The sequence below is a fragment of the Solea senegalensis genome, linkage group LG16 (genome assembly GCF_019176455.1).
Source record: "Solea senegalensis isolate Sse05_10M linkage group LG16, IFAPA_SoseM_1, whole genome shotgun sequence".
Taxonomy (NCBI): Eukaryota; Metazoa; Chordata; class Actinopteri; order Pleuronectiformes; family Soleidae; genus Solea; species Solea senegalensis.
In genome coordinates this window covers 5,131,894-5,157,608 of record NC_058036.1, presented here as the reverse complement: position 1 = coordinate 5,157,608, position 25,715 = coordinate 5,131,894, and the positions used below count along the sequence as shown (strand labels likewise).

The following is a 25,715-nucleotide window of genomic DNA, read 5'->3' as shown; positions in this document are numbered from 1 at the left end:
TGACATTGCGTCGTGAGTTGACTGAACGCAGAGGTCACCGCTGCGTAGTTGGTCTCCTCCGGTACTCTGGAAGATGATACATGATCCATCCAGCCGGGGCCAGGAGAGACAGAGCAATCACACACATGGCAAAGACGGATTGCTGTAAGAATGTCAGACAGAACATATACAGACACAGGTTTTATTAACAGACATTTACAGTACAGCATTATATCCCCCAACCTCTACTATCAGCAGCAACAGGTAGAATCGGGGTATGTTTATGTTTTTTTTCCAACTGCCATAAACCTGCTGAACTCTGTCATGACCTTACAATGTGCAATAATCATCTGTGCTGGTTACTAGCTATGATTATTACATTTTTAGTTCTTAACCCTTAGTGCTGCCGGTGCACCCATGGTAAATTGCTGTGGGAATAATACACAACTCCTAATATGGGCATCCTGGGCGTGGGTGTGTGTTTACAGGTCACATATTCAGGCTTTAAAAAATGCGTTGGTTTTTTTTCGCCTTCTCTTTCGTTGTTGAGTCAAAGTTATGACTCACTTTACAGTATAACGCTTTTTTTTTAGTCGTGATATAAAGTTGCAACAATTGTGCAGAAGTCACAAAATAGACTTAAAGTGAACTGTGACAAATTCAGTCCGATTTCAAACATTTTGAGCGCTTTTTGCACAGGTGTGAAAAAAGATATAAGACATTCTATAGTGCATATTCTTGTAGCTACTGTATATACTGTAAGTTTTAACAAAAAAATGGTTCTAAGGGTTAATTTTGAGCTTTTTATTGTGCTGTTTGGGCTTTATTATCATATTTGTTTTTGTTCTTTTGTGCATTGGGATTTGAAATGCGCCTCCCAACAATTTAGTTTTGATATTTAATTTAGTTTAGTTTGGTCACAGGTGTATTCACAAATAAATGCAGATGCTTTTGTGTTGACACATATGAAACACATTCTTATAAATTAAAAAAGCAGCATTCTGCACATAAAGAGATGGGGGCTCAAGCTTGAGCTTATTTTGCCTAAACTCTTGTTATAATCAAACCAAGACAATGCATTTTTCAAACACAATATTACTCTGTCTTCATATATGAAGTTCTAAATGCTGTTTCTTAAGAACATTGTTATATTTGTTCTACAGTGACAATAAAGTGCTTGAATCGTCCTCAGGTGATATATAGGCAGCAGCCCCCCATTTATATTTTACTCCGATGATAGTCCCTCAGTCCCTCTGCGCTCTGGTATCTGGTCTAAGCTCGGTAAAAGCCCCAGCACACATCCCAGAGGACAGATCAACAGATTTATAGTGGCATAAACACTGTCCGCTGTGTTTCAGTTCCATCGCGGGATCCCTTTTTCAGAAAGCCACTGCTTCTTACTAACTTATGGATAAGAAATGAATAAAACATCGCTCCCATTCTGCAAGCTGAGGGACATGGTGCGCTTCAGTTCCTCACATTAGAGGCGATAAAGTGAAGTATCACCGAGCTTTCAAGAATGGCTCCTGTCATTTTCCTAAGTAGAATCTATTTAGATGCAATCGCTCAGCACTACAGAAGTAATTGCATGCTCCCCGACACCAATTAGGCAAAGTGCATGCCTGCTTATTAAACTTCTACAGTACAACTACTGACAAACACAATCAGTCCTACCGCAGGCCCGATCTCTTCCTTAGGTGGCTTGCTGCAGATCATTGACCTGTGACCCTGCTGAATGGCTCTCAACAACATGGACCTGGTCAGTGCTGGTGCCTGAAGAACAGAGAACATCCTTCTTCTCAGTTCAGGTCGCAGATACACTCTTAAGTGAATCTTTCTGTGGGATATGAAGAGAAAATCACTTCTTTCATCTGATTTCCATCACTTCTCAGGGGAGGAGTTGCTTCCATGGGCCAAAGACGCTCATGTAAACAGTCATCAGGACAAATTAAATGAATAAATGAATCTAACCCTGGTGAGACAATCAGACAACAATCTAAATTCTTTTCTTCATCTGCATTTCTGAGTTTCTTGCATAATATTTTCATTTTGAAAAATCAGGTTCATGCATCAGCTCTTACAGAAAGAGAAAATTCACATTTTTTGTTTAATAGTGGATATTTAAACAACTAAAACAGCGTCAGCATTTTATTTCCCTGGGCGAATTCAAAACTCTACTGACAAACTGTTCTTAAAGTGGACTGAAATGATTTAATGACATCTTAGGTGATTGTATGTTTTTATTCTGCTTGCAGGGCTTCCTGGTAAAATAAATAAATTGTTAAATAAATAAAGGAAATAAAGCACTGAAACATGTATGCAGAGAGCTGAGATGAAAGTATACGATTTTTTTAGGGAGGGTTTAGATAGAGAGCACAAACCCCTCAAAAACACCCATTTAAAGCCCTTAAATTGAACATCCCACACAAACAAAAATAGCTGCTTAAGCTACTTTAGTGCATAATTTCAAGAAGCTGATGAAGTTGTATCAGTTAAATTTTATTAGATGTTGTTGCATATTATGATACATATTTAAAAAAATGCAGTGCATATATACATGTATTTTTTTCTTAAAAAGGGGGTTTACTATACTGCATGCAGACTGCACTGCATGCAGTATAGTAAAAGGTTACATTTCATTAGATGTATAGTGTCGCCCTCAACAGGAGGCCAGAAGAACATCAACTGGGGAGCAACCACATTTTTTATTCCTTCAAGATTAAACCATCTGATTCCTGGTAGATGTCTAGTTGGTAGTTAGTTTGTGTTCATCTGCTGCACTGTACTGTTTGAACTGCTATAATACAGGCTCGATATATCTTTTATGATATAAGAATTTCCTAAAAATGATGTTGACATCAGTGATCTCTGTGGAAAATGTGATCTTTTATTAGGGAATCATGTTTTATAGTTCTATAATAGACATAATTTAACTTTTTACTAAATAAATCTCAGCTGTGCAGTGTTTTCTGCCTGCATAGTCAAGATGAAATAGCTGACATTCTCACCCAAATAGCAACACGTACTTTCTGCGCACTGCGCCTAACACGTCGCTAGAGGGCACTAGGATGTGCATTATTGCACAATCTGGGTCTTCTTAATGACGGGCCTCTCTTGACCAGTCGGCGCAAAGCCGTTGAAAGCCTGTCAAGTTAACCAAAATAAAGGAATTACTGTCATTTCACTTCCTAATTAAAGGCGTACCAGAGACCCAGAGAGATTTTACTATAGGTATTGTTTTTGTTTTAATTTTATTTGCAAATGCATGTTTTCCCCTAACAACTTTCAATGAAAATGCAGCACATTATATCAGTGCATCGTATACAGCCAGGATCGTGCATAAGGGTGAAGAGAAAAGATTTTTCTTTTTCTTTTCTTTCTTTTTTTTTTTGCTGATACATTCAGCCACTTTTCTTGTTTTCCCCCTCATCTGGTAAAATATACATTTTAGATTATGGCAATGGATACACAAAATGCCCCAAACAACACTTTAGATTCATAGAGATTAATGAGGATATAGGAAATTTGCCTATATATCGGAAGAGCTTCAGGTGATAATATAGATATCTTTCCTTTTCCCCAACAGCAAAGGTCATTTAGTCTCTTCTGTGGTGAAATCAACAATATTTTTCACTCTCATGTCACAGCAGATGTGGATAGTAAAACATCTTCATTGTGCAAAATAATAGGCATAAAAAAATAGCTGTAGGGAGCTTTCTCAGTCAACTATTTTAGTCATTATTAACATACATGAAAACAATTTATAATAGATATATTAATGAAAATATGTTGGTGGTTTTTAATCAAGTAAACAAAGTCGGCTAATGCTGATGATTATAAAAAAATGCCCCTGTTAATTGACGACTAATCAGACTTTTAAAGGTGTGATACACAGTATTTCATAAAGAAACATTCGTTTTTCATTCCATTAATTTTAGTGTGTGAGCTGAAAACTTGGCACTACTACTAAAGGGCCCTTATTTTGAAGGTCCTGGCCGGATGTGGCATTTCTCAATCTGGCTAGCTTGCAGTGGGGTAGCGCTGGGATAGGCCATAACAACCACCCAGCCAGGCGTTGTGCTACTATGAGGGAAATACCGAACCGAACCGAGAGTAGAAAAACGGTTCTTGTCTAGGTTTTATTCGAGCTAAATGCTGAAAATCCGGCGGAAAGTCGTGTAAGTGCGACCGCACGCGCCGTGTTCGGGTTCGGATGTGGACGTTGACGTCGAGCCGTGCGTAATGAGGAGAGTTGGAAAAAGAAGGTGTTGAGCTGCATTTTTTTTCTCCCTCTCTCCCTCTCTCTTTCTGTCAGAGACAACTTGGGTCTGAGTGCTGACTACACTGCGAGGCGACGCGGAGAGAACCGAAGACTCCCAACACTTTCTGGTAAATATATTTCGCCACTCGCTTTCAACAGTTGCATCGCATCCTGCTCCGAGAAAATTGCTCTTTCCGAGGGTTAAAGTCAAAGCGACACAGCGGCAGCAGCAGCAGCAACAGCAGCAGCAGCAGCGGTAGGTAGTAGCCTAGTACCCTAGCCTCTCAGGATATGCTACTAATTACAGGGCTGTACTGAACAGGACTCCTCTTGCTAGGCTGCAGCGAAAAATATATAGACAGTATTTCTCGTTTTTTTCAGCCGAGACGAACAGCCCACTCGGTTTTTGTTCTGATAAGCACTTTTAACCCGGGTTTTATGCCACTGAGCAGCGATAGTATAGCCCACCAGTCCAGAAGCCCGAAGACCTAACAATAGCTCCGCGTTAACGGTAGGCTAACAAAGCCAGAGCAAATGATTGCTTTCTGCTCAGTTTTGTCCACTTATGTCTTGTTTCTTGGGGCAGGTCGCTGGAAAAAGTTGAGTTTGGCTGTGCATATTCACTTTGTGGACCAAGCCAACATGTTGCTGTTGTATCTTTTGTCAAATAGTTGTGGATTGGATATGCAATTGCAACACATTTGACATCTTACCTGTTGTAGAATGGTTTATAAGTTTAATCAAAGTCATACAATTTCAAATGTCAATTCATATCTTATATGAAGTAGGGCTGCAATGATTATATGAAATAACCTGTTCATCGGTTTGAATGTGGTTATTTATTTAATGCAAAGAACTTCAGATTTCAGGTTCTTAAATTTAAATAACTTCCTCTCTATGACAGTAGAGTACTGTCTTTGTTTTTGAATAAAACATTAGAGGACTTAAACATGTTGAGGTTTGGGAAATAACATTTTTGGAAGCAGCAACTGATTCATTTATAAAAAAAAACAAGGGGATTTGACATTCTGCCTTGTTTATAGCCCACTTTACTATACGCCTAACTAGTCCAGATAACGTTTTTTGTTTGACTGTCCAAGGAGTTTCCCTTGTCATTTACATCATTGTTGATATCGCCATCTGCTTACGTGGTAAGGAGCCATATGCACCGTGTGATAATCCTGCAGTAATCTCAAATTCTGGTCGGACTCCATAATCCTATGTGTTTCTTTCTCCGTTGGTTTTGAACGGCTGTGCGTTGTGCCTCAGTATTAATGCTTCTTTATTTACCAGGTTAAGTATTTGTGTTAGGGCTGCAGGGACATATAATGACATGTTGTTATTATTGGTGTTACATGCTCGCACGTCTATGACTGGCATGAAAGTACGTGAGTTTGCAAGTACTTGCCACAGAGTAACTAAATGAGTTGGACTTTGGCCTGAATGCTGTTTACCCTGGCCAGCTGGATGGGGAACTCAACAAGGAGCATTGACAGCCCATTTAAAATAAGCACTCATTGTTTCCTGAGTTGACATTCATTCTCTGGCGATTGACTGCCAGGTCGTGTTTGTGAAGTCATTAGTGTGTGCACACACTTAACATTTCTTTATTGATAAGATGGCCATGTTTAGAACTGGTTTGCAAACAGTCCCAATGAATGCCATTCATCCATGCAGTCTGTGTCACTTAAGGTATCATGATATTTTTACTCAGGGATTTGGAATATGGATGCATTTAAGCCTATTAAACAATGCATTAGTCACTGTTTTGTCTACGATGACCTCCAGAGCAAAAATCGTCATTGTTGGTTGACACAGGCTAATCCAGAGGCTGCCCACCATGAGTCATCATTGTGGGTACTTCTGTCTCTGTCATTTCAGTTGCTGTTTTCTAGCCTTTTCCAATTCCTGTTTTTTCCTGTAGTTTCTGTTGTTGATAAATGATCCAGTGTTATGATTCACTGTCATACTGATTGACCTGGTTTGCACTGAAAACACTGAAGGGGTAAACGGTCTGCTCTCCCTTCTGAATGTTATTCTCGTCAGCTATCATTTAAGATAAATTATGGAGTTATTATTTTTGGGCAGTCATTTGTTTTTCACCTGCAGTCCACTTGCACATCTTACTGAGGCATTTGTGTAGACACATCGATAGCGTAGAGGTCACTGTGTTAGAAAGTCCTGGTTTGTGCTCGCCACTGCACTGCTTATTATGACCCTTTTAGAGCGCCTCTGATCGTATCAAATATCCAAAGAGTCGAACAGTCTATAATTACTGTCTGAAGCTGTATTTCTGGCCAGCTTGGTTCGCAAAGCACTTAATGTCCATCTCTCCCCACAGGTCATTGAACAGATTTTGTGACTGTAAAATATGTTTTAGGTTTATCTTGTTTATTAGTTACTATATACAGCAATTATAGCAAAGTACTTGCTGACACCATTTTTGACCGTCTTGCATCTTTCTTTTTCATCCTATGCGAGTCAAGAAAATAAATTGCCGCTGCTTCTTCTGGGATTAGTTTGACAGGATTTCATGAGATATTAAAATGCCACTAATGGACTAATAAAAAAACTCAGATGAGCACTTTATTTTGAAGCTTTGACGCATAACAATAATTTGGTAGCGTCTTTGTTACTTTAGACAGACAACTGCTTATTGGGATACACAGTATTTCATTGCGTCTTCAGTTGCTGTACTTTCATTAAGGCCTGACTGTGAAATTTGCATAGTGATCGGCTCATCTACAGAAGATTAGGTCATTGACTCTGTGTCTGTCAAAAGGTGAAGTGGTGATTTCATCATTCCATTCATAGGACTCACAGTACGACCAAAGGAGAGCACAGCATCTATGTTTCTTTGCACCAATATAGAAAAGCAATGGGCACAGTAATATTTATAAACTGTCATTGAATAATCGGAAATGCAAGAAATGAGAAATTCTGAATTACTTGCTCCACTGCCCAAGTAAATCTTCACATCACTTTTGATTGTTGAAGTCTTTTCATGCCACCCTGGCCTCATTACGTCTTTCACTTTGATTCAGAATGTTGACTTTGTGCCTTTTTATTGGCCGAGCTTTGGTTTTGGGGAAGGACTCGTAAAATTCAAAGTGAAATAATGAGAACATCTTTCTGGAATTTGGGGTTGCTGACAGAAATAGAGACCCATATACCTTCCTCTTTCCTTTTCTCTCACCATGATGAGGAAACCCACATAAATGATTGATAAAGTGCCCTGACTCCCATTTGAATAATACATTGGTCCTGTTCATGTGCCATTGTCAAGCATTTGTTTTGTAGTGTAATGTTCTATGGCAGGTTGAGGTTCTGTCTTTTATACCTCTTTAAATGGCTAATTTTGATAAGATGAAATAAACCAGACCTCCGAGGTGAGGTGGGCCGTTTGAAAGCATGCGCATGTTTGTGAGTGTATGTGTGTGCAGAGAGAGAGAGAGGGAGGGAGATCTAGGTGGGGGCAGGGAGCGTCTCCTGTCACCTCTCATTAGAGACGAATAGTCCAGCTCGGTCAGCGTCTGCCTTCCCCAGTTTGTGGCACTGCCCTTCTCTGCTCCCAGTCTGAGCACAACAGAGCCTCTCACTGTTTCAGTCTAAACTGCAAAGAAGTATCATAATGCTCAGCATCAAAGAGATTATGGCAGATATGCTTCCTATTGACCGGTGAGAGTCGGGTCTCAAGGAAATAGCTGTCTTAAATTATGCTGTGCTGCAGTTAAATTTGGTTCACTCGTTTCAATGACTTAAAGACAGTCGGGGAGTCAGCATATTGGTTCAATTGATGTGTCGGTTGCTTTGTTTTATTCTGCTGCTGCTGTATTCCTTTGAGGACCCCCTACTCCTCCATACACTGTTGTAAACAAGACATAATATACAGTACAGTATCTCATGGGTTTCTTCCTCGATCCTAAATATTCAAATCTAATTTCTAATTTTGTCCAAATGAATTCCCTGTGTTATTTTTTTTTGAAGCAGTCTAATGAAATAAACATCAACTAACTTTCTCCAGTGTGACGCTGCTTTGTGGCTGTTTGTGTGTGTGTATGGAGTGAAAGGCTGTGGTTTTCACTGAACCCATGGGAGACTTTGGAGTTCTGCTCTACAGGGGCAGACACAATGATTTATTGGTATGGTAGATGGGGAAAAACTACCCTGAGATAAAACAGATCTCCCATCACGCTCCATTTCTCTGTCTGGTTTTGCACAGAAAAGAGAAGAAATGTATACGTTCCAGAGCAATTGCATCCCCAAGTGTCTTAAAATGGCATATTTATGCAATTCTGCCAGAGATTTAAGTGGCATAGAATTATAAAAGCTGTATATCTAGAAATTCTCAAAATGAAATTGATCTTTAATCTACTTGATGAAGTTGGATATATTTTAGTTGGTTATGACTAGTCCGATAGCTTGGCGGTATACGGTACCTAGTTAAGGAGGTGCCCTGGTTTCTAGTAGCTTGTAGCCTGTGACAAATTGACTATACGAACGAAGGAGGAAAATTACCATATGGACCACGTTTGTAGTAGCAAGGGTAGCTCAGTATGAGTGAGTTGAGTAAAGGTTGTGGGTTAAATTCCCGCCTCCACTCGTCTACCTGTTAATGCGTCCTTGGGCAAAAGAAGACGCGTTGTTTCTGTAAGCTGTGCTAAAAGTGCATGAATTAACAGCTACGTTAATAATCAAATATTTTGTCCTCTAGTATTAATGGTGGTAGGCAAAATGGAGTAGTTCTCCATCATGCTTCATGTACTGTACTAAACTGTTACAGGATATTGCAAGTTTAAACTCAATATGCCACTTTCACAGTAGATATTTTGAGCCACAGGAAAGCAGAGGAGTTATTAATAACATTAATAACGCCTCTGTTTTGTTTAAGTGTGCGTGTGCCGCATGACGGTATAACTGTGTGCCAGCTTGCACAACACTGAAACCCTGGAACTGAAATGGCTAAATATAATGTTATGGCCTATGAAGAGAATGTTAAACAGCAAAATAACACACCAGGAATATGTTTCCAGTGAGCTAATATATGACAAATCAGAGCACTTCATCACATGAATGCAAAAATCCAGTGTTGCCAGGATTAGATGTCCTGCTCACTGCAACACTGACCACAATGACCCATAACCATTAAAAGGGAAATCTACTGCCTTATGTCAACACATTCATATCTTCTCACTTTGCCGTATTTCTCACCTTTTGTGGCAGATAGTGCATATAGCATTTAAATGTGAACTGAAGACACAACAGTCCTTCATAGTTCAATCTGTCTGTACCAGCTTGAAATAAACAGATGTTGCTCAAAAAAACACTTGGAGATAAACTTTAATTGTAATTTAATTTGAAGCTGCTTGGCCTGAATTGGTCTGCCCTTAGTCAATGAGCTGTCACAAAAATTACAGTATAATTACACTGATTAGATATGCTTTGCATACATATTCTCTATCGAAAATGGACAGGATTGGCACAAGCAGAGTGTTTTGTGCCTCTGTACAAACATCAGTTTACATCTGCATTAGATTTATTGTTAACTGCCAGTCAGAGTTTCCTTAGGGCTGAGCAGCGAAAGTCTTAGATTCTAGATAAGAGACTGGAAACGCAGTCTTCTAATTAAGACTATCTTTCTTTTATTCTTAACATCTTTTTAGTATTTCAGTCCTGTAAATTTGCTGAGATGGCAATGATTCATGTTTGCTCTGATGTGGCTGACACATTGGAATGGATTGTAATAGATGTCCTTCGCTTCTTTAACATTGATGCCCACAGCCATTTGTTATCTGTGACAGAGTCCAAGTTGTCCATACGCATTGTGTTGTAATACCAGTGAGATGTTTCTGGCATTAACATGGTCTTCCTCTTCTCTTTCATATTCCTTCTCTTAGGCATGGCAGGCTGGGCCTGGGGCTCTAACGATGCCTCAGTGGACCCGTGCCTGACCCACCATTGAAGACAAAGAGGACTACGCTGTCTGAGCAGAATGACTCAGCAAGAGGGGGGACCCCCAGATAGCAAGTGAAGAGAAGTGAGGATGGGTGCCAATGGATCTAGCTATCCACACTCATGTTCCCCACGCACTGGGGGGAATGCACAGGCCCAGCAGACATTTATAGGTATGTATTTATCGCTAATATAAGACAATGTGATTCGTTTGGTCAGTCATTCCTGATATCTGTTAGCATGTTATAAAATATCTGTGATCAGCCTGAAAAATGATTTCCCCACTGTGTTCTGAAATTAAGGGTGCGTTCACACCAGCCTTGATTAGAGTGGTCAAATCAAACCGTGTGTTGACCCCATTACCACAGTTTGTTAATGTGAACTCCGAGACCTCTAATGCGAACCAAGAAACCAGACTCTGGTCTCAGACCTGTTGCAAATTAACTGTTGAGTGGTTCTTCATGGGTGTGAATTCTACTGGAAGCATAGTATTTACGGCTACAGCCTCGGGGTCTTCATCTACATTAGTCAATAAGAAGAAAGGAGAACTGGGAATAGAGCCGCTGATAGAAGGAAATGAGAATGGCATGTCCAGCCTCTGTGTCTGGCAGGTCCCAAGTCTTCCTCCTCTCCCGGTAAACTAGCACAAAATGCCAGGGGGCCCCCAACATGCTAACAATTCTCAGCCGCGGGCAGTCGAAGTCAACACCTGTGGCTCTGGATTCTCCTGCCAATGCTCCATGATGTAGAAATGCCTGCAGATCGGACCAATAACTGAGCAGTAGTTCTGATCACATTCCTTTTGTTTACAATTTATAGTGTGTTTGAGATTTGCCTAGTATGTGAACATGAACCGAACCAGCTGAAAAATGACAAAGCGGACTATTGGGTGTGAACACACCCCAAGTGTCTATAACTACCATCCTTATGAACTCAGTTTGGCATGATACTGCCTTACTATTAACATATAATAGGGGTCTAGCATGGCCAGAAATCACACTTAAAATCAAATTAATCTGCTTTCATGATAGCTAATGCTGCAAGAGGGAGATATTTTTTGTGCATGAGAGCCCTTAAACTGGGTAATTGACTCAAACAAGTAACTCAAGTCACTGCTGTATGGATTTTATGAAGTGTAATGAGAGCACATAATGCTAAGTAACCATTATGGGTGGATATCCAAAATCATATTACTGTATTACTTTTCTGTAAACTAGTGTAACAACTACAGAATATCAGATCCTAACAGCGCTGCAATGTTAGCGACACTACAAAAGACCTTTTGTTTGACCTTTGATTGTTTGGCCTGTACAGCTGCTTTGAACATTTTGTACCCACTTACACTGGGGAAACAGTCTGGCATAATCAGCTTGTGCTTGAGTGTTGCTTGTGCTACATACACTGTATGCATTATGTTATACATAATGCATGTCATATCGTTATGTATTGTTTTTGATTGGTTGTTGTGGATCAAAGACTATCACTCTGTTAGGAAAGATGCTACAGGACATGTTTTTTTTCTGTAATCTTCCTGCTTTACAGTCATTAAATGCCTTTCTACAGCCCCCACTGCCAAAGGGGTTTTTGATACTGCATCGTAGGTCGACTCAAATAAATCCGCTCTTAAAAAAAATGTCAATTTCAGTTTTTTAAAACTTTGGTGTGAGGTTTTAATGTATTAGCCCCTGACACCCCTGGCGATTGCTGTGTGCTGAGGTTGCTTGGTTCAGCTATCCTAAGCCACAGATGATTCACAGTGTTCGAATAATTACTATTTGGGTCACACTGATGGATGCTGAGAAAATAGCACTGAGGATCTCCTTGGCAGAACCCCCTTTGACGTATGAATCCTGTCTGTTCGGCCAAAGATAGCTGAGATTCAGTGTAATTTGTGGAACCCAAGTATGTGAATGGACTGAAGTTCACTGAGAAGTGCTAAACAGGACAAAGTCCTTTATGAGCTAATTGGCACTCTGTGACCCAAAACAAAACAAAGGGCTTATATTTTTTTCTGCTTTTGGACTAGATCCAGATGCAGAGCCAGATCCAATGTGTTCTTGGCCTGACAGAGCTGCCATACCACAGGGGTGCCAAAGACGGATTTTGTTCCTTGTAGTCTGGCCTCAAGAGTGAGATGGTGTTAGAGCTATGAAGTTTCATGTCTCATCAGATGACCAGGTTTAAAATGAAATATCTGGAAACAGATATACGTAGATTATTTTCACTGTTTTATAGGCCTTATTTTCAGCAAAAACATGAGAGTAGTCATCCGCCGTTATTTGTGAGATGTTTTTTTAGAAGCAATGTTATGAGTGCAGTTGGTTTACGTGAAAGGCTTTAATAGAAATGTGAAATAAAATGGGAATGTGGATGCTAAGTGTGGTACAAAGTTTTATCCTCCTACAAGCGGCAAGGAAACGAGTACCAGAAGTGCCACAAATAAGCAGGAAGTCTGACCCTTGGTTACTTCCCCTTTTAAAAATAAGGTTGATACGGCAACTACAAATGTTGAAAGGCTAACTTGCATGTGTTTTCATTTCAGGGACCTCATCCTATTCTCAGCATGGGTATGGCTGGGAATCGAAGCTGTATAGCCTGGAGCATGGCCACGAGCGGCCCGCAGATAGGAAGAAGAAGAGCCTTGGTCTAGCAACCCTCAAACGGAGGTTCATCAAAAGGAGGAAGTCCAGCCGCTCAGCAGATCATGCTCGGCAAATGCGGGAACTTTTGTCAGGATGGGACGTTCGTGACTCAAACGCCCTGGTGGAGGAGTATGAGGGCACAGCAGCCCTCAAGGAGCTGAGCTTCCAGGCCAGCTTGGCACGCGCTGAAGCTCCCAGCTTGCAGCGGGATCTTGCCGCCCTCTACCAGCACAAGTACTGCACAGATGTCGATCTCATCTTCCAAGGAACTTGCTTCCCAGCTCACCGGGCTATTTTGGCTGCCCGCTGCCCCTTTTTCAAGACTCTGCTCTCCTCATCCCCTGGATATGGAGCAGAGGTTCTCATGGATGTTGAGACAGCTGGAATTGATGTACCCATGTTCTCTGCCCTGCTTCACTATTTGTACACTGGGGAGTTTGGGGTGGGTGGGGCAGAGGATACCAGGCTCCAGAATGTGGATGTACTGGTGCAGCTCAGTGAGGAGTTTGGTACGCCCAACTCCCTGGAGGCAGATATGAAGGGCTTGTTTGACTACATGTCTTATTATGATGCTCTGCTCAGCTTCTCCTCGGACTCAGAGATGGTGGAGAGTTGTAATGAGAGAGTGGCTGTCGCTGCAGCACCAACAGGGGGCTCAGCAGGCAATGTTGGGCCCATGACCCCAGATGAGGACCTCAGGGCACACAAGGCAATCCTCTCAGCGCGTTCCCCTTTCTTTAGAAACCTTTTGCAGAGACGTATACGCACAGGAGAGGAAATGACTGAGCGTACATTGCAGACACCCACCCGCATAGTGCTGGATGAGTCCATCATTCCACGGAAATATATACAGGTTATTCTCCACTGCATGTACACAGACGTGGTGGAGCTTGGGTTGGTGCTGCGGGGTAGCCCCTCGGCAAGCAGTCTTGGTGAGGTACAAGCCCTGGTGTCAGGAGGGCGTGGGGCCAGCACGCGCACAGAGGAGGCCATGGAGCTCTACCATATCGCTCTGTTCCTGGAGTTTAGCATGCTGGCTCAAGGTAAGTAATAATCACACACAAACACGGTTGAGCAGCACATGAAAAGTCATTTTAGGTATCACTTTAGGTGGTTACAGCGTCTACACTTGATTGAGAGTATGTGTGGGCGACATGACCTTTGCTGTGAAGTGTGTAAAAATTGGTAACATCTAATAGTGAAACAGCAAGTTGTCACAAACTGAGAACTCCTCCACTCACCCCTCCCTTTTGTTTTCTTAGGGAGTTATGGTGGCCTTCACATACCAGAAAGTATGTTGTTCTGTTTTGCCTTAGTAAGCTTCTGCCTCAAAACCTGAAATGCTCACTCTGGCTACTTTGAACATTTGGAAAACATGGTGTCACAAGATGGGGGCCTCCGTAAAAACGCCATTATGGGTAGCATATTCGATTTCTGCCAAGAAAATATACTGGTTCACCTCAGATGTTGGCTGTTAAAGATGATGCTTTGCATAACTTTTGTCATTTAAGTTGTGAAAGTAACAATTATTTGGACAGTAAATGATTCAATATGTTTTGATGTTTGTTTACCAGCTCTAATTTGGTAGCACAGTCCAGCAATATGAGGTTTAATAATTTAATTTAATTGACTTAATTTGAAATTTCAAAGTTAATTTCTTGGTCCCTGCTGTCATATTTACAGTGTCTGTTTCCATGGTACGATAATGTGTTTAAATGGCTGGCAGGATCTTTGTGATTTCAAACCTTGCAAGATTCTGATCTGTTCTAATCTCTCTAACGTTTTTTAAAATGATACTATGCATATGTTAGCATATAGGCTGTTGTTAGCAGCTTGGCTGAGTAATGGTTGCTAGAGCTGTGGCTGCCACTAGCAGATTGGTACAGGCTGCAGGGTTTGTTTGTGTCTCCAGGGCACACAGCTTAATGTCTGATACATGCAGTGCATCAGAGCCTTTGTCAACACTTCCTCACTGATCATCTGTTTAGTCCCTGGTCTGTCTTTACTCGGATGACACTGGCTTTTTGCCACTGGCACTGTTTCTGAATGGCCCCAGTAACATACCAAACGTCACAAGCATTGTCTGACATGAGCCAGTGCTCACCTTGTCACTCTCACCTCGTCCAGAGTAGCGTGTCTTAAATGCTGTCCAGTTTCCTACACACCTCACAAAGTTCCCATTTGAATCAAAATAACCTTTGCAATATGCAGTGCATGAAGCAGCCTATTTCGAGTACACATGTGAAGTCCTCTCTGTCCCTTTTGTCCCCTTCCCCTTGCCTGGACTGTGGATCCAGGGAGAGGTTGTATGACAGCGATCCCATAACCATCTTGAATGTCATTAGAACCATGCAGAAGATAATTAGTTTGTCAAATATTCAAGTGGTGATATGAGATGCATTATATTATTTATACACTGCCTTGTGCCTGTGTAATGAAATCAAAACAGTTAAATCATCATTTTGAAAGCCAAGTTACAATGCCATTAAACTTATTATTTAACTTCCCCTATGGTTGTTTTGTTGTATCAGAATCTTGACTGAATTGACTGTTATTCTCAGTAATTCTCCGGTGAAATTGCTTTCACCAGTGGCTGAAAGGCTTTTGTTACTCCCGTTATCCATACAAGGCGTGTATTACTAAATTATGAAAATTTTCAGTGAATAAAAGATACCATAAGATGTTTGTGATGTTCACAACATCTATTTATTTAAATGCTTAGTTCAGGTTAAAATAACTAAAAACTATTGCACATGCATTTATATTATCCTTAGCATTTACAACAATGATTTAAACTTTAATTACCCAGTACATTTTATTTAGTGTCCTGTTATTATGCTGTCCACAATGGGGCAAGAAGATATTGTTCTTAAAATAAAAACTCTAGACACTAAACATCATGTCACATAGTGCACCAATTAGTCAAATTAAGAAGCGCTTAAAGCACTGATTATATTTATTCACTATACAAGAAAAAATCACTAAGCAGCAGACCTTTAAAAATTGTAACAATAAAGTAATGTATGTGGATATTTAAGCCTGGAAATTATGACAAAACTTATCTTGTCGAGAAATAAATGTTGTGATGGCACAAAATTTGTTCCGGGCAACTGCTGAATTGTTGTATTGATTCCAGCACCTTAATAAGACCTGTGTGGCGACCTGAATAGCCCTGTACATTAACAATGTGCACACAGCTGGTTTTACACGACCATCAACCCCCAAGCGGTGGTGTCACTCTTAGGGTCAGTCTGGAAGCTTAAGCTTGCCAGCAAGCAAATGGTGTCATCCCGACACACCATCACCTCGTCTTCCCTCCCATCCCCCCCTTTCAACAAACCCCTACTGGAGGGTATTTTTATCCCCTCTCCTCCCTCTCCCACTGTGTTGCACAGCTCTTCACAGTTCCCATGAAACCTCATTGTGGAATGCGGTGAGATGGTTGAGGTTGGCCTGATGTCAGTTTTATCCAAGTCCGTTCTTTGTCTATTCTGTAACTTCCTGTTATTATTACCCCCTTTTTGAGATATCCCTTCCACTTTTGTTATGTTATTCTTTTATTATGATTCTTACACACTACAGAACATCAAATAATTCTGATTATGAAACATCAAGTTTGTGTAAGTCCATCCCACCATTGGGGGACCTTGGCAGCTGAGAAGGTTTATGTTTGGGGTTTGACGAGGAGGAAGCTCTCTCATCTGACACTCTGACTTACCTCTTTCACACTCTGCCCACTGGCTGTGTGAAGTTTCAGCCCAGGAACGTTTTTACAGAGCAGTCATGCTCTCTGTCAGTCCTCCTTATTAATTCTCAATGTGTGTATCCCTTTATGACTCCATCTCACTCAAATGGAAACCAATATTAAAAGCCTTATTAATTTTTCAAGTGCATCACGGCAACAAAAACCAGTTGGTGTGGTTTCAGTGTGTGCACCGTAGCATCATCTTTGTGTGCCCACTGGCAGAGCAGTGTTTCCAGTGCCTATCTTGTGTTTGGAGTAAGGTGACCGAAAGCTTAGTCTATGAATGATCATCAAACGTAATTTTCATCCACAGGTTTGTTTATAAGCCGTTGAGTGCAGTAGATGTTTAAGTGGCTCTGGAGACTGTACCCTGTAAACACAGAGCTCCAAATAAGAACAGCAAGTTAAGATGCATCTGTTCTCTAAAGTTAGACTAGTGTAGTGCTGGCTTTTGCTCTTCCCAGTCTGCTATGCTCCAGTCAATGTGGTGTACCTACTGTGGAGAGCATTAGAGGTGAATTAGTAATGGGTATAATGATCATTCAGATATCCAGCTCATAATGAAGGTGTTGCATTCTAGGACTGGTTGTGGCTATGAATTCTGATGGGCTAATATAAAGTCAAGCTGTTCTCTTTCATGTGTCACTGGTTTGGAATAGAAAAGGGCTCGTCCTTGTGCATGTATTGTCTGTTTTTTTTGGTTTTTTTTTAAAAAGGGCAAACAGTTGGAAGCTAGCTAGAGCACTCTCTCTAAGACAGACAGCACAGGGAAGAGCAGTGGAGATGGAGGCACAGATGTTGCAAATCCATTCCCTCTTCTAGTCTGTTTATAGCAGATAAAAAAGCCAAAGTGCCTGGGTCCACATTTTAAATTGGTCTGTCATCTTAATGCTGCACAATTTCCATCCATCTTGTAAAACACTGTGAGCGTCAGCTATACATTTTCCTAGCTTATATATTTGTACATGTCTGAATGTGAATGTGCGTGTACGTTATAGCTCACATTTCATGTTAAAAATGTGTTAGTTGTGCTTAAAGACGGATAGGAAGTCTCATATTCAAAGGCAAAAGCATCTCTGGAGTCATAGCTCTCAAGTCTGGTTTCCAATATCCCAGAAAGGATGTTCAAAGTGGTGGTTAGAAGTGAGGGGGGGGGGCACCGGGACGCTTAGTTCTTCTAGTTGAAGATAAGAGATTCCCACAGGAGTGTTGCTGCTGGCCCAACTAAGGGCTGATGGACAGGATGGCCTGGAATGAGGAAGTCGGCAAGCTTGTGTTTCATTTCGAAACAGCTTTGGCCAGACGTCAGTCAGTCTGGCGTTATCTCCATGGATGTCCATTTAGGACTGAACATCATTGATCAGACAGAGACAAAGAATAAAAGCCATTGAAGGGGAGGTTGTTTTCGACATCCTGATAGCCAGCCACTTTTATGTTAATCTGAGTGGATGTGAATGAATCAGTGAATTAGAATCCTAAGAGTGCTCGTGCACAGCCAAAGGAGATTTCTGTGGCTTCTTTTGATTCACGCACGCATGTGTACATATTTACAAAGTGTGCGTGGATGTGTTTCCCCAGGCTGTTGTGTGAACGTATCAAGGTTAAGAGGAGGCAGCTTGTGACTGAAACACATCAAGGTATCAAAGGCATTTCTGTGGGTTGGTGTGTTGCAGAGTTAAACCGCTGCCTGCTGTTCTGGTATGTGCTCTCATTTAGGAAATGCAGTATGGAGGATGTGGGGCCAGTAGAATTAGACTCCCTGGGTCAATGAATACAAGTCAAAACTACTGATGATCTTGCTGAAGAATGGCCTCTTATATTCCAACATTTATTTAAATAAATGAATATCAACTGTTTTATTTTCTTTTTTCAAGTGTTACACTGAGGGCTTTTACATTTGGGCTTGTTTTTGGAATTAGAGTGTCAGGATGTGAATCATCTTTGTCTTTTTCACTGACTCCTTCAGGCTGTGAGGACATTGTTGTGGAAAGCTTGGCTCTGGACTCACTCGTCCCCATCTTGAAGTGGAGCTCCCAGCCGTATGGCTCCAAGTGGGTCCACCGGCAGGCCATGCACTTCCTCTGCGAAGAGTTCAGTCAGGTGGTCTCTTCCGATGTTCTCTATGAGCTTAGTAAAGACCACCTTCTCAGCGCAATTCAGTCCGACTACCTGCAGGTAAGGAAGCAGAACATGACTTGTTCATCTCTTGCCACCCTATTACGTTGAAATTCTTTTTTAGTTCTTGTGAGTCGGGTTGAACAATTCCCTGAAGAAACATGCCTTCAAAGCCAGAGTCCTAATGAAATCTGTGCTGTCATCTGCTCTGCCAACCTACTTGAACATCAGAGCAGATGGTTGAGGGGAAATATTGTTACCCAACTACTCAAACAAATCAACCGGGCTTTAGCTATGCAGCAGAACATATTGTGTTTTCACCTTAGCCTCATTTAACAGCTTCCCAGTTTTGTCCTTGACGATGCCTAACCTTTCCTGTATCTTGCTTTTTGTCTGTCTCTTTCCCTGTACCTTGCTCTCATTCACAGGCGAGTGAACAGGACATTCTCAAGTATGTTGTTAAGTGGGGCGAGCAGCAGCTTATTAAGAGGATGGCAGACAGGGGTAAGATAATACACTCTATAATTACCCTCTGAGCAGCCCCCCTAATGACTCTGAGGAAATTACCCACTCATCAGAGCCTCCAAAATACACTTAAAACCATTACAAATAGGAGCTAAACTTTAACCTACAAATAAAGTCAGCAGAAGTGGCTCCATATTTGATGTTATGCCTTAACCAAGTAAGCGACTGTAATCTATAGGGTGGCTGGTCAAGGGTATTTGTCATTTGAGTAATCTAGTAGCAACCTGCAAAACACACAGAAGACAAAATGATATCCATCCACAATTTGCAAAATTGAACCGCAACTCCATGGACAATGAAAAATAGCCTGCAGGTTCACTTCAGAGCCTTGAAAGCATAAGCATAGTTGCATAAATAGGTGAGGTGATACGCATTCTATTAAAAAGCTACTAATGGCTTTTCTTGTCCTCATTTACCCAGAGCCCAACCTGTTGAGCGGCACAGCTCATAGTGTAAACAAAAGGGGTGTGAAAAGAAGAGACCTGGATGTGGAGGAGCTAAAAGAGATCCTGTCTCCCCTCCTGCCCTTCATCCGAACTGAGCACATCTTACCCTCCAGCAGTGACGTCCTCGCTGACGCGGTCAGTACTAATCTGTGGGGTTTTTTTCAGCTGAAATGTGCTCCTCTCGTCATTTTGACCCGATTTAAGCAGATCATTGATCCACAATCTTTCGCTCTGTTCACAGCTTAAAAGGGGTTTGATAAGCACCCCTCCCTCAGACATGCTGCCCACAGCTGAGGGAGGAAAAGCCAATTCCTGGTTACGGCAAAAGAACGCCGGTATATATGTGCGTCCCCGCCTGTTCTCTCCTTATGTAGAGGAAGCTAAGGTAAGGCTCATTCACAGTGATAAATTGAGCTTCCAGACTGTGCAGAAAGTAGGGTATTATTTGTCCCATATATCATCAAAGAGAGTCGAGGGTCTGTAAGGGGACAGGCTCATTAGTTAGAGTCTTGGGAAAACCTGTGGACCTGTTCACAGCTCAGATGTGCTACAAAAACCGTCTATGTCCAATTGTTGCGATCCATATGCACCATTTTTGTCGTAGTTGGTTCTTTCATCTTGAAGGAATTTGATTTTATGTCCATTTGCACACTTTCCTAATAACATAAGCTCTTCCTAGTGCCATGAATATTTATGAACATATCCACAGACCAGGCGGCGTCATTACTAGATTAAGCGTCAGTCAAGTGGAACTCATTTACCAACATTTTCCATGTCCTTGAGTTGTATATAGGACATTTACTTATTTTAGAATTGTTGTTCTCACATGCCCTCTTCTGTCTCTATGTCCTCAGGCTGTACTTGATGAAATGATGGTGGAGCAGACAGACCTGGTGCGTTTGCGGTTAGTACGCATGTCCAACGTCCCAGACACACTATACATGGTCAACAACGCCGTGCCTCAATGCTGTCACATGATCAACCACCAGCAAATGGCAGGGAGCTCAACAACGGCTCCATCAGTGGTGGCCAATGAAATCCCAGGTAAGAGAATTGTTGAGCTACGGACAATGCTAACACAAATGTGCTCATGTCAGCAAAAGAATTCTGAAACATGACGCGGCTCTGTGGCCAATTCTGAGCCCCCAGGGTGGCCCAAAATAATATTCTGAATCAATAAGGTACTGTATCAGCTAACATCAAATAAGAAAGAATGTAATTGCGTTGTTTGTGTCTTTCAGTGCCTCAGCTTTCTGTGGTGAAAGAGATGATCCGAAGGCTGCAGGAGCTGAGACACACAGAGCAAGTCCAGAGAGCGTATGCCCTTAACTGTGGGGAAGGAGCCACCGTCAGCTATGAGCTGCAGCTGCGGGTGCTGAGGGAGTTTGGTCTGGCAGACGGAGCCACAGAGTTACTGCAGGTTAGCAGGATGTGGAGAACCCATCCCTGGGGATTGGAGGGGAATGAGATTGTCTGTCCTGGCATACTAACAGGGAGGGTGAGGCTGAGGACACACAGACCTCAGGAATTCGCCAGACACAGGCCTTAAACAAACCCAGGCAGTTAAATCTTTATAAAAATCTTAAAATAGGGATTTCTTTGTCAGCTTCACAATGGATATACAATAGATCCCTCAAGTGTTGATGTTTTTGTCTCTTCAGAACCCGTACAAGTTTTTCCCTGATGAACGGTTTGGAGACGAGAGTCCAATTCTGGCTCTGCGCCAGGTGGGTCGTTGTCGGGTAAACAGCAGCCCAGCCATGGATAGCATGTTCTCAGAGCTGGAAGGGATAGCTGGCTTCCACCCACCCCTGCCTCCCCCACCTCCCCCCTATTACCCCCCTGCCACACCCAGCCATACACAGCTCAAGGGTGCTTGGCGTCCTCGCGTGCCCATGCCGACCCCCACCCGTTCCTTCTCCTATCCCTGCAACCGCACCCTGATCCAGCGCCATGCAGCTGCCAAGCATGGCAGCTCAGAGTACTCCTCTGTGCCCAGGCCCCAGCCCCCAGACTGCACCAACCCACAGGCCATGGGCCGAGCTTTGCTTTCAGACCAGCAAGCGGTGAGTGTGTATGCAACTTCCTCAAGCCCTTGTCCTGCTTTTCTTTGTTTAAATCCCGCTTCATCGTTTATGCCTTGGAACATCCGCAGATCAGTTGTCAGGTAACCTCACATATTTGTACTATCTGTTGCAGATGAGCATGGAACCTGTTATGAGGGAGTTCATGCCTGATATTGCACTAGGTGTCTCAGTCATGTCTCTGAGGGAGCAGCACATGGTAGAGATGGACAGAGACGGCCCACACAGCCCCATGGGCCCCTCGGGCCACCATCTGCCTCACGGGCCCTGTCCCTCTGCCCGCCTCAGCCACGGCCATGGTCCTGGACATGGTCACTCTTGCAAGAGACATGCTCCTGAACCCAAGCTGGAGGCTCAAGCCGAGTTTCCTGACCTCTACGACTTCTCCTGTCGACCTGCAACCCCGACGTCCGCTCACCCTTTACCCTCCTTTGTGGGACCGGACCTCTACAGCCACAGCTGCACCTCCTCCAGTTCCTATCCAACCTCTTACATTTCAGACTCTCAGTCCCAAGGCCACATGCAAGGGCGGACTGCTCCAGACCCACTACGACTGGATGTCCTTAGTATGACCTCACAGAGGCACGATGGAGTCCTTGCCAGTCCTTCTGGGGCCCAGCCTCGGATGGCGCACGTCCCGAGAGGGCGATCGAATGAGACAGACCTGACTCATGGCCTGGGTCATCTGCGGTCTCCCAGTGGTAACATGGACAGTTATGAGGAGAGGCACATTGGACCTAGAGATGCCCCAGAGGAGATGGTTCTTGCTGGAGAATCGTCAGGTCCATCTCCCCTCCAGCAACCTCACAGGAACAGTGTCAGTGAGGAGATTGCCAGAGACCGCAGGTCACCCAGCAAGCCTGACTACCCTTATAAGAAATCAGCACTTTAACCCCTGTTGAGGGCCTGGGGTTGAATTAAGAAAAGGGAAAAAAAGTGATGTGTGGCTGTCTGTCATAATGGACGGTTCAGCGCTAAATGTGTGTCTGTGTATTCAGTATGTGTGTTTGACAGGAGCAGGGAAAGGGTAGTCGATGGTTGCTATTTATAGGGTCCGTTCTTTTGTCCTACCTCTATCACACCGTGCCATCCATCACACAGTCACAGTATAGAAAGAGTAAAGGTCTTTGCACACCAGACGCAATGTTTTGAACGTGTAGGTCAGTGCGAGCTTTGCACATTGGCGCAATTCACTGATCGGAATGCGTGTTGTTGATGTTGTTGAATATATACACACGAGACTAGACGAGACTGTTTTTAGACAGACAGTACCTTCCTCAAATCCTTTAACCGTCTGTTAGCACATCTTAAAGTCTGTCCTGAAGCGGTGACGTGGTAAAGTTTAAGCTCTCGTCTCTTCTTCGTCATTGGCTTTTTATCCTGTAACGTTACTGAGCACTAGTTCGTCCTCGCTACACGCTGACACCACCCGTTTGTTTCCATGATGAAATGTATTTTAATCACATCACCCTAGATGTGAATATAGAGGGTGATCTTGAAATTCACCTCCAAATTATTCTCAATTTTGTGCTTTTTCTTTGTGTTGCTGTTGATGTGCAAAGGCCTTGAGAGCTGACAGTTGTCTGTCGATGCTTGTAAATGATCTCTGTCAGCCTGCCAGTCGATTCCCGGGGTCTTAAAAGAGCTGTTTTTAAGACGCCGGGATCGACTGGTCTCTTGAGTTTGACTGCAAAGAAGGGTCAGCTCTGTGCTGTGTGAATTTTGCATGATGAGGTCAAACCACACAAGATGTAGCTCGGTTATGAACCGGTGGTTGAACAAAGACTGTCTGTATTCATTAGCTTTGCTGGGCTCGTGATCATGTTCAGGACAGAATGGGGAGACGGCTGGATGGGAATCTCAATTTACACTCGCAAACAATGGCACACAGGCTGGGACAAGAGGATTGTGATGAAATGATATGTAAATACATCAGGCTGTACTCTTTCCTCCCATGACTTGTATTTCCATTTCTTCCTGTAGCTCGCCTATAGCAACACACACCTGACTAAGTTTCCCCTACTGGCCATGGTTCTGCAGTGCTGATGAGTAACGGGCCAAGGCTTGGTCACACAATGCAGGAATTGGATCCGACAGGAAGTAGGTCATCGGAGCTCGTCATTGTCCGGTAACCCAGTCTGATAATTGTGTCGGGCTTCAGCTATCACGGCCTCGCCGTGTTTAGCTTGGAGGCAGGAGCCTGGTGTTTATTTGGAGAAAAGGGAGGGTGCAGGAGGATCGTGGACAAGTCTATTACTGCGATACAGTTGACAGTATAAGGGTGCCATCGTTGTTGGTTTTGCAGCTGGAGTCGGTGTGTGCGCTAACTTTAATATACACAGGTGTTTAGACAATCTCAGTACTGTACACTCCCATGTTTAGTCAGGTCTGTTTGTGTATATATCGGAGAGTCTGAGATAATCACATGTCTTTAGCACAGAGTGGTGGTCGGTGTGAAGAGCTCCCTCCTGTTCCTTTTTTAACCCAATAGCATCAAGTAATCAAATCTAAAGCCTTAATCAGTGCTTGGAATATTCAGTTTATCTACATTTCTTCAATTTAGTATGATGTCATTGTATCGCACCGCCCTGTTAATAGCTTATTTGACAGTTCTGTCCACTACAGATTTGTTCACAGCAGTTGATCTGGGCAGCAGAGGTAGATTTCATTTCACTTCATTTCACTCATATATATATATACACATATATATATATTTAGAACGTATAGATGCACCATTTCACCACCTCCCATGAGGAGATTGTGGTCCACCGTATTCAGTGTTGATACTGTCAAATATACCGTTAAAGAGCCCCAGTGGCTGTAGCGCCCCGACCCTGTAAGTACGTACATAAAAGCCTGTTACAGCCAGCAGCTGGCACACAACCTCACGTATGCGCATCGTTGCACTGTAGGAGCCACCTGTTAATTAGCAGAAGGGGAAAAAAGAACAAATGAGTTTCAAACAAAAGAAAATCTCGTATTGAAGAGAAGTTGGCGATTGCAGGCTCATATCTCCAATGGAAAAAATGTATATAATGAATTGAGCTCCACTTGTCTTGATGGATTTTTTTTTTTTTAAATGGTTTCTATCACATTTTAGTGGTTGTTTGAAGGTTTTGTGTTTTTACTGTAGTGGACAACACTGTGTACTCGTCTTTATCATGAAATCTCACTAAGAATGTGTGGTATATAGCAAACAAAAAAGATTGTGTCTCCGAAATCTATTTTGTTCTTCAATGTTCCGCATTTAGAGCAGTCTGTTCAATATTGTAGGTGGTGTGGATTAAAATGTTTGTAGTAGAGATGTCCCCGTCCCGTCCCCCCCAACCACCACGAACACCACCTTTTTTTTCCCCCTTAACTTTATAAGTGACAGGATCTGGGGATAGTAGCTCTCTGCTTAGCAGTGATGAAGTTGCCAAGCAGAAAAATAATTTTCCATCTACATTGCTTCATGGGGAAAAAATGCAAAACTCTCGATTCCTCCCCATGTTCATGTTGGGTAGCCGTTTTATTTTCCAGGACAGTGTTCCATTGGATTAAAGTCCTTGTTTTGCTTTTTTTGCTGTAGAAAAGTCAGTGCCTTCCCCCGCCTGTGGCTGGGCTTTTATTGGAGAAGTGACTTTGATGTCTATGCAAGCTCTTTTCTACCAGCTTACCAGCCTGCATCAAATAGTTCTTTGAAATCTCATGTAGCTCGTTTTGTGTACAGTGTTATTTAGCACCTTTGGAAACTGAACCATCTTCAATGTGTGATTGCTTGTGTTGAATCCTAACAGGTACATTGTTACTTGTATCATAGAAAAACGATGTTTGTAGATTGATATTAAGTTCCATTTAGTTTCACTGAATCTATTTTTCTACTGTCACCTCAAAAATGGTGCATAGCAGTGGTCAACTTGGGCATCCTTAAAAAAATAAATAAAATAAACTGGTTTGATATTAAGGAAATTCACGCGATCTCAT

The 25,715-nt window shown here is 42.4% G+C and overlaps 1 protein-coding gene across 3 annotated transcripts; it reads left to right on the top strand.

Moving 5' to 3' along the window:
• The first annotated feature begins 4,005 nt into the window (after positions 1 to 4,005).
• On the top strand, positions 4,006 to 25,704 carry btbd7 (BTB (POZ) domain containing 7). 3 transcript variants are annotated; one of them, XM_044047125.1, is made up of 12 exons: positions 4,006 to 4,244; positions 4,400 to 4,496; positions 10,138 to 10,365; positions 12,735 to 13,877; positions 18,546 to 18,754; positions 19,123 to 19,198; positions 19,640 to 19,800; positions 19,907 to 20,050; positions 20,520 to 20,709; positions 20,907 to 21,085; positions 21,327 to 21,731; positions 21,865 to 25,704. In XM_044047125.1, the coding sequence occupies exons 3-12, from the start codon at positions 10,284 to 10,286 to the stop codon at positions 22,639 to 22,641; spliced, it is 3,366 nt and encodes a 1,121-aa protein (XP_043903060.1). In that variant the 5' UTR covers positions 4,006 to 4,244; positions 4,400 to 4,496; positions 10,138 to 10,283; the 3' UTR covers positions 22,642 to 25,704. The 3 variants fall into 3 exon arrangements, with proteins under 3 accessions (XP_043903060.1, XP_043903058.1, XP_043903059.1); XM_044047123.1 differs by lacking the exon at positions 4,400 to 4,496 and having other exon boundaries at positions 4,006 to 4,368; XM_044047124.1 differs by lacking the exon at positions 4,006 to 4,244 and having other exon boundaries at positions 4,377 to 4,496.
• The last annotated feature ends 11 nt before the right edge of the window (positions 25,705 to 25,715 follow it).

Coding starts and splice junctions, on each gene's coding strand:
- btbd7 (XM_044047125.1), top strand. CDS start 10,284: ATGGGTGCCAATGGATCTAGCTATCCACACTCATGTTCCCCACGCACT. Junction 10,366..12,734: donor GGCCCAGCAGACATTTATAG/GTATGTATTTAT, acceptor TTTTCATTTCAG/GGACCTCATCCTATTCTCAG. Junction 20,051..20,519: donor CTTATGTAGAGGAAGCTAAG/GTAAGGCTCATT, acceptor CTATGTCCTCAG/GCTGTACTTGATGAAATGAT.